Source organism: Microplitis demolitor, chromosome 7 (assembly GCF_026212275.2).
Source record: "Microplitis demolitor isolate Queensland-Clemson2020A chromosome 7, iyMicDemo2.1a, whole genome shotgun sequence".
NCBI lineage: Eukaryota > Metazoa > Arthropoda > Insecta > Hymenoptera > Braconidae > Microplitis > Microplitis demolitor.
Window position 1 is genome coordinate 20,766,930 of NC_068551.1, and position 8,623 is coordinate 20,775,552.

Genomic DNA, 8,623 nt, shown 5'->3' on the forward strand with positions numbered 1-8,623 from the left:
AATATCCACGATTACGAGTAAAGATAAAGAGTAACTTCACAGTTTTTCGCCGTGTGTAAGTGGAATGGTGATCACTTGATCCCATATTAATTGAAATTATACTGTCACAAATTATTTAGAAATAAATAATGGCAGCTCGTCGAACCATCAATGCCATAAACTGGTCAGCTATCGCCGAACGTCTAGCTGAAGTTGATAAACCTATTTTTGCGTCATTTCGTTCAAAGTCTGATGGTTACCTCCGACGGTTTGTATTTCACATTCCACTAAAATTTATTTCGTTATGTAATTTTTATTTTCTTTTTTCCTATTACTATTATTTTTTATTTATATATTTATTATCCATTTTCCATCTCAACCAGTCCCATTTAATTAATTTATTTTTTTTTTTTTCACCAGCAAACACTATCCTCTTAACATTTTAAATAAAATTATTATAAATTTATTGAATTATTTATTTAGCATGAACGAGTTCCCAGAAAAAGTACCAGCAATTGATTGGGCCACCTACAAAAAGAGTATTCCCAAGGGATCATTGGTTGATGAATTCCAAAAGCAATATGAGGCCTTGAAAATTCCAGTTCCAGCAGATAATTATACATCTATTGTCGAAGGACAGGAAAAAGAAGCGGTATAATTTATCAACCCTTATTGGGTGCATTTGGGAATGCTCTAGTTCTAGATCCTGCTTTAGCAAAGCGTTGCCATATAGCGAGAGCTAGAGCTAGATCATTTCCGAATGCATCCATTATAAAATATTTAAATCTAAATAATTATACTGCTGAAGTATTGCTCATTAAATATATAAGGTAGGGGTGACACTTTGGCCACTTCAGGTCCAGTTTGGACACAAAAAATTAAAATGAAATAATTTGTAAAGGACGTGATGACAATTTATTTTTAAAATATGTTCAGAGATAGTTTTACTCCATTGATAAAATGAAAATTTTATTTTATACTTTCTCATTAATTAAAATAAAAACTTACACCCTAAAATGGAACAGTGGCCACAAATGGTACTTCTACCCTACACTAAAAAATTTATGGAGTAACTGCGGATTAAATCCAGAAAGAGAGTCCCAGTGAATTAGAATCGAAATAAAATCCGTATTTACTCCGGAGAGAGTTGGGTGGGCTTTTATATTTGTTTGTACAAAAACGTTAAAATTTTTAGACATCGGACACACATGTCATATTTATTGATGCTGATCAATATATTATTTGTAGATGGAGCACGTTAGGAACTTTATCACGGAATCAAATCGGCGAATTGAAAGCTACAAAGCCGAGATTGAGAAAATCGGTAAAATGCTTCCATTCGAGCAGATGACTATGGAAGATTTTGCTGAGACGTACCCAGAGGTCGCATGGAGCCCAGAGAAGCCAACAATTTGGCCCCACTTCCCTGAGTGGCAACCTGGTGATGAGCCTGAGCCAATTCCTAAGGCCGAGCACTAATTTTTTCAACATAAACAATTGTCAGTGATGTACAATTGTAGTACATTGTATAATAATTACATAGAATTATATCGATTCATCTTTGAATTGTTGGTATTTATTGATTGCAATAACAAAGCTAACAATCAACACTCATTTAAAGATAATTGTAATCTCTTGAGTTAATAAATTCTATTATAAATTATCTTTTGCCTTAAATTTTAGTTATTGGGCCAGTAAAAGTCGTTAGTTTTTTAAATAAACAATTTTTATTTATAGATTTATAGATATAAACAATAGTTATTTCAACAGATAACATCCATAGATTATATTAGTTAAATATTTTATTTTTTCTCTTTATTTTGATTATTTATAATCCATTAATTAATATGATTTTTTAACGAGAGTAAATGCATATTCATATTAACTGTAATTGATTTACATTTTTTTTTTTAATTAAAAGATAAATATATGTAACAAAAAAACATGTTAGATTTATTTTTTGATTTGCATTTGGAAAATAATTATCAAGGAAGCGCAAATTCAAACTTAAAATTACATACTTTAGTTTATATATTTGTTTGTATCAAGTGACTGAGCTAGTGAATTAGACGCTTAATTAGCCAGTCCCTAAATTAATAACTGAACTTGTTTTTTTTTTTTTTTTTTTTAAATTATAATTCAAGCTTTGAAAGTTGTCAATTGAATAAAAATCAAATATTTTTTAAAAATAAATATGCGGAAGTGAAATTTCATATTTTTAATCTTGAAAAATATTTAAAAAATCTGAAATTATTTTGTCAAAAATCGTGCGACTATTTAACAAGATGGAAATGTGCGCCGGAATTATTTTGTTACTAGTTGAATAATGAATCGTAGATTAATTAAAATTATATTAGATATATTTAACTGTCAACTGAATATGACTTCAGCCGATGATCAATTAAATTTATAAATCTATGATAAGTTGAACTTTTTTTCCTGAATTTTATATACCTTATTATTTTGAATGTGTAAGTATTTTATTTGTGGAAACTATCTTCACGCGGACGGAGCAATAAGCCCTTTAAGAATATCAAAACTGTTTCCATCAGGCTGGACTGAAAATATTTTACCATCCGCACTTTGAACTTCTAAATACCCAAAGCTATCGATCCCCAGTATCTTAACTTCTTTGGCTACTCCATCGCTTGATGTAATATTTACTTGAGTGTCTCTATTAAATTTTATAATTAAATGCATACATTCATTTTTACTGATTACCATCCAAGTGATTACACATAAAAAAAAATTGAACTTACGTATGAAGCCAGTAATCATAATAAAGTTGATAGAAATGATTGATATTATCATTTTGAATTGAATCCAACAGAGACTCGAGTTGATTAAAAACGAGAGCGAAAAATTTTTCATACCCAAGTGGCTGTAAATTAGTACCTTTTTTCTCATTATAATTTTTAATTGCATCGTTAATGCAGCTTGTTGGAGTACTGTTTGATAAATTAACTCCAAGACCTACAAACAAAAGTCAAAAAAATAAAGTCTATTTTTAATTAATTTTACTATATTTATTAAATTCAATTTTAATCAAAGCATTTATACTCTGAAATATTGAAAAAAATTTATTCGCATTAAAAGTTTAATTTTAAAATTAAAAAAAATAAATAAATTAATAATTAATATTTACCAATATTGCACATAGCTTGTGATGATTCAATGAGAGTCGGTACAATAACGCCGCCAATTTTTATTTTATTTCCTATGTAAAGATCATTAGGCCATTTAATATTGAGATCGATTTCCTGTAATTTAAAAAATAAATAATTACAGTTAATTAAATATTTAACATTAATAATAAATAAATAAATAAATAAAAATAAAATAGATACCTCGTAACCAGGAATTGATTTAACTGCTGCCACTACAGCTACTACAGCAATATGTTGTAAAATAGATAAATGATTACCAAGATAACTGTTAAGTGGAATATGTAATTGTAATGTAAACATCAAGCATCCTTTAGCACTCAGCCAAACATTTTTACTACGGCCTATAAATATTAAAATAATATCTTTATAATTATCAATTAAAATAAATTTGTAACTCAAGTTTATACCTTGACCCTGAGTTTGTTGACGCGGGATAACAGCCAGTCCATGATGTAATTTACAACCGGTAACAACTTCCATCGATGACGTCATAATATCTGCGTAAATTACAATACGTCCTAGTTCTTTAGTTTTTAAATTCTGAAACAATAAATAAATATTTAAAAAAAATAAATTTATATATTAACAATAATTGGATACCTCAAAATATTCAACTGTCGAAAAGTTATCAGGACATTGATGTAACATGATTGGTAGAACTGATGATGATGCTGGTACTAACTTATTGGTATTGCTACAAAACTGTAACTTTAATTTATTTGTTTTAAAAATATCATTTGGCTCCATTTTGTCTTTCAATCGTTCCAGCATTTCCAGTTTAAGCTATTTAATAAAAACCAATCAATTAATTAATTACATATTTAGAATAATGATAATACAAATAGATGCATAATATTTAAAAAAAGTCTAACTGTAAGTGTTAATTTATTAATTAGAATACTTAAAAGTATTACAATTAGTGAAAATAAAAATGTCTGTGCGATGTTAATGTTTTGTTATTTTTAAATAGAAATAAATGCCAATATAATTAAAATAATAATAAATTTGCGTTAATACGAGCCTCGTGTCTACCCAGAAAAAAACCAGGATTAAAAACAATATCTCCAGCATCAATTGGCTTTACATCGATACCCAGATGAGAGCCAAGTAAGTCCGACAGTATTTCAAGACGCGCGGAATTGCTTTCTTGCAATGCGCGGAATTTAGATTCTTCCATTTCGTACTGAGATGGATCTGCCTCGAGATGAATTTGCGAGAATAATGCTTTTCCCCCAGTACTGGGTAGGTCTGCCAAGACAATGCTGGGTGTATGCCACGTTTCCTCAGCTCCGAGAACTCGTACTTGGAATGTGTGAGTTTTTCCCTGCTTGTCTTTAACAGTCGAAGACACGGGAGTCACTGGAGTAACTCTGAAATTATTTTAATTATTTTTATTTAGAGTCGCTTTTTAACTGTCGGAGGCATTAGCGTCTATAAACTGTTGGGGGCATGTTCAGAAATTTACTCTGGGAGAGGAAGATGCAATCTCTACGTTCACAAATATCACGGCCTATGAGTGGTACTTTGGGGTTTTTTGTAAAGTCAATAGGCCGAGTTTTAGAACCGATTTTTTCAACACTGAGATTCAAACCCGGGTCAGGCCAGTTACCAAGTTCGAGCGGTAAGTTTATTTGCATTATCGTAAAAAATACATCTCTATACTTAACGTTAGGCTGCAAAAAAAAAAAACTTAAACACTATGCTTGTTACATAGTAGTGTTTGAATGTTGGTCTCCGGGTCCGGAGCTGCTTACATTAATAAAGCCTTTGATAAAATAAAATTCTAATGAAAGTTTCTCATTAAATTTATGATAAAAGCTATTGTATATGTTAATAATAAAGTCTGTTGTCTCTATACTAGTGGTGAAAAATAATTAAAAAAAAAAACCCGTTACTAAAGCCTACTTACCTCTCGGTCATGGTGACTGGCTAATTTAAATAATTAATTAAAATAAAAATTTAAGTAAATGTATGATAAATTTTACTTGACATCTTCATGGTCTTGAGAAAATCTTGATTTTACTGGCGAAGCTTGGTAACAAAATATATGATGCATCATTTGAACATTTTTCCATTTACCGTAAGAGAAACGCACTAGCTCATGTTCCCGTACTTCGGCAGTTTTAAATGACGGCAATAGTGTATGCAATGCGTCGGAACACAATGCCAATAATTTACCACCCTCGACAATGTAATCAACTAATTGCGAAGCTATTTCGCAGTCAACATTACCACACACTACTACCAAATTCGCTTGATCTCTCCAAACATCACGACGCGCGTCTTCAGAGGATAATTTATAGATGATATATCTAAAAAAAATTATATGCAATTAATATTAAACTAATTATTTAAATAAAATAATAAATATTTACTTGTCTTTGTTTAATGTCTGCTTTAAGACGCGTTCAATATTATCACTCGCCAGAGAAGAGTCTGCATAAATTAAAACATTCGGCGGTTTAGTATTTCCTGGATAATTCGGAAAATTTTTCTTTACTGAGTACCTGTAAATAAGAGCAAATTGTTAAGTAAATTTTTTAAAAATGTACTCATTGGAATAATAATGTAATAGTAGTATTATATACATTTTCGACAAGTGAGTATAAAATTCTACTGCGTACAAGTTTTAAACACGTGTCCGGTAAGATTATCAAAACAAGTGTCTCTGTATCTGTTTCTATGCTAGTTTAGTGAAAATATCGTTATTTATTTAGTGTTGCTCAAATGTTAGACATCTAGGGACAGATAGGCAAAAAGGTCAGCGAGGGACGTGTATTCAATTTTTTTTTATAATCGATGTACTTTTCATAGGTTTAAAAATGAAAAAATTAAAATTAAGTATTAAAAAATAGCAGTTTAAATATCTAGTATTATGTAGGACCCTGTGATGATTGTCAACACACGAACGTCTTATACGTAATGACATTAATTTTTGTAAGAAATATTCGAGAAGTACGCCAATGAGTGTCTATAGACGGCAGGTAATAAAGAGCGCTTGTAAATATTTATAAAAAATTTTGCCAAAGAATATGCCCTGAATCTGTAAAACGATAGACTTAAATTTATATATATATATGCCATTATAGCGATTGATAGAAAAATAAATGAATTTTAAATTAAAATCTACTCCCACGATTTTCATTGTAAATTTATCTCCCATATCCCCACTATTAATTTTAAAAGAACTCTTTTGAAACTAGTACGATAAGAGATTATTATTACCGTCTGAGTGTTGACTATAATTTTAAAGCGCCACCTACACAAACATAATGTGATACTTTTCGAGCATGCGTTGTGAAAAATAATTTACTTTTCAGCACGATTTGTGCACGATGTATCTGAAGGATCTCCTTTGAAAGTCTTTGGCAATATTCTCTCGCATATGTTTGCATTTGAAGTCGAAGCGCTTGATTTGGTTTCTATCTTTGGTTCAATGTCATTGTTGATGTTCTGCATCGAAGAATTATTCGAATTCCCGACACTAGACAGTCGGTCTGGAGTAGCTGAGTTACGGCTAAAGCTCGTGTTTTCAGACATCAACAAATTTTGACGTTCTAAGTCTCCGCGGTCCATCAAGCTCGCGGATGCTGGAGTTGGCGGGGGCGTCGATGGTACCGACGTACTATCGTCTGGTTGAAAGTCACCTGAAATAGAATAATTTAGTAAATAGTTCGCAGTTATAATTGTTAGATATTTACCTAGAGTGTCATGTTGATAATTTATTTCTAAAACGGTTGGCATTTGCAATGACAGCGAGCGACTTCCTGGGGACACAATAGTACCAGGTAAATTATCGACTTCAAACGATTCGTTTTGTTGTGACACATGACGCGCCGTACTGCTAAATAATTTAAGTGTTTTTATATGAGCTTCCCATTGTGCTCTTCCAACTAATTCTATAATTAAATAAATCGATTAATGAATAAATAAACAAATTAATTGAATGTATTATTTAAAATAATTACTTTTATCTCGTAAAGAAGTCGATCGATTTAAATTATAGCTGCAGGGTTTTCCTGTAACTTGAACGGCTAAAATAAAATAATAATATATATAAGTAGTGATTATCAATTAATTAATTAATTGATTGATAGATAGATAATAAATAATATTAGTTAAAGTAAAAGCAAAATTACATTCAATACGCGTGAGTATTAATCCATTGTTAATAAAGCATGGGCCTTGCATTAGTGCAATAGATAATTTACTGATGTGATCAATGTCACTTTCCATGATAGTGGCAAATAATTTATCAACGGTCCATGACAATAATAATCCATAATCTTCTAACTAAATGAGTTGTAAAAATTTAAAGAAAGCTTCATTTTATTGAATAATTAAATAAATTTAAATAAATATAAATAATTTGTACCTTGATAGCTCTGGCAAATGCATGGGGATTAAAATTTTCAACATCGGCTTCAATTAATAAATACATTTTTGAATCATCAGCTAGTCTTGTTTGATTACAATTGTCCATACTCAATGGAAAATTTGTTTTACCAAATGGGTATAGTAACCATTCACTTACATCTATTTTTTGCTGTTAAATTGAATAATATAAATAAAAATAAATCATGTCCTGATCGATGGGATCAGTTATCGTAGGATCAGCTAATATGAAACCTTCAGGTCAAGTGTACTAATTTATTAAATAGATAAAATTACCTGAGGATAAATACTACATAGTCTTTTATCACCGTGACACCAAATAAGGTCATGAAGTTTGGCAGTATTTTTATTTGAACATAAATGTGACGTAAGTAAATCTTGACAGATTACATTTCCAGTCTGTTTATAATTTACATCTGCAATCAAATAAAATCAATAAAATTACCGAATAAAATTCAATATTAAAAAAAAAAAAAACTTTAACCATCTTTATAAATATCTGGAGACTTTATATAAAACATTATAGAAGGTTTTATGTTCTCAGTTAGCAAATTATTATCATTATTGTTATTAAGTGCAGTCAATAGACGTGTTCTCAAAGACGTCAGTCTCCATGCTTGTACCCAGGTTGATATCATGTAGAATAATGTTAATAACATGACTTATACTTTTATTATTTATTAATTATTTATCGAGATTAAATCACTGGAATTTATTAGACTCCTAAAAAAAGTTAATGGTTTTTTCAATAAGAAGAAATAATTATCCAGTAAATTTACTTTAATAGTTATCGGGATTATAAACTTACTTGTTTATAAATTTATTTTCCTGTGGATGTGACAGTGCATTTTTAGTTTGTTTGTTATATTGTATTATGACATAACAATTAGAGTAAGACTTGGTATTGTTGGAGAGTTTTTATTGTTGATTAATTTATTTATTGATTAAAAAGACGTTATTGTTTAATTGATTGTTAAATGTCAGTGAACCACTTGGAGTTTTAAGTTTTACTTATATTTATGTATATAGATATATATATTTATACTTGATACGTAAATTAGTATCTGGTCATATCTCATCAA

The 8,623-nt window shown here is 29.7% G+C and overlaps 2 protein-coding genes across 2 annotated transcripts; one reads left to right on the top strand and one right to left on the bottom strand.

Moving 5' to 3' along the window:
* On the top strand, positions 1–1,642 carry LOC103574422 (ATP synthase subunit d, mitochondrial). Its single transcript, XM_008553867.3, has 3 exons — positions 1–247; positions 463–631; positions 1,228–1,642. Exons 1-3 carry the CDS (start codon positions 129–131, stop codon positions 1,456–1,458), a joined length of 519 nt encoding a protein of 172 aa, XP_008552089.1. The 5' UTR covers positions 1–128; the 3' UTR covers positions 1,459–1,642.
* A 102-nt stretch (positions 1,643–1,744) lies between these two features.
* Positions 1,745–8,584, bottom strand: LOC103574421 (biotin--protein ligase). The gene is made up of 17 exons (XM_008553866.2): positions 8,350–8,584; positions 8,026–8,264; positions 7,818–7,957; positions 7,522–7,692; positions 7,286–7,439; positions 7,115–7,180; positions 6,848–7,045; positions 6,460–6,793; positions 5,522–5,653; positions 5,132–5,458; positions 4,168–4,516; positions 3,747–3,929; positions 3,554–3,686; positions 3,327–3,487; positions 3,125–3,239; positions 2,739–2,952; positions 1,745–2,653 (listed from the first exon to the last, which is right to left on the bottom strand). Exons 2-17 carry the CDS (start codon positions 8,198–8,200, stop codon positions 2,479–2,481), a joined length of 3,027 nt encoding a protein of 1,008 aa, XP_008552088.1. The 5' UTR covers positions 8,201–8,264; positions 8,350–8,584; the 3' UTR covers positions 1,745–2,478.
* Between the last annotated feature and the right edge of the window lie 39 nt (positions 8,585–8,623).

What these genes read in the sequence shown, in the direction of transcription:
- LOC103574422 (XM_008553867.3), top strand. Translation starts at nt 129, where the DNA reads ATGGCAGCTCGTCGAACCATCAATGCCATAAACTGGTCAGCTATCGCC. An exon ending in TCTGATGGTTACCTCCGACG is followed by an intron (nt 248 to 462) that starts GTTTGTATTTCA and finishes TTATTTATTTAG; the next exon opens with CATGAACGAGTTCCCAGAAA. An exon ending in AAGGACAGGAAAAAGAAGCG is followed by an intron (nt 632 to 1,227) that starts GTATAATTTATC and finishes TATTATTTGTAG; the next exon opens with ATGGAGCACGTTAGGAACTT.
- LOC103574421 (XM_008553866.2), bottom strand. Translation starts at nt 8,200, where the DNA reads ATGTTATTAACATTATTCTACATGATATCAACCTGGGTACAAGCATGG. An exon ending in TATGTAGTATTTATCCTCAG is followed by an intron (nt 7,693 to 7,817) that starts GTAATTTTATCT and finishes TCAATTTAACAG; the next exon opens with CAAAAAATAGATGTAAGTGA. An exon ending in CAAGACCATGAAGATGTCAA is followed by an intron (nt 4,517 to 5,131) that starts GTAAAATTTATC and finishes AAATAATTTCAG; the next exon opens with AGTTACTCCAGTGACTCCCG.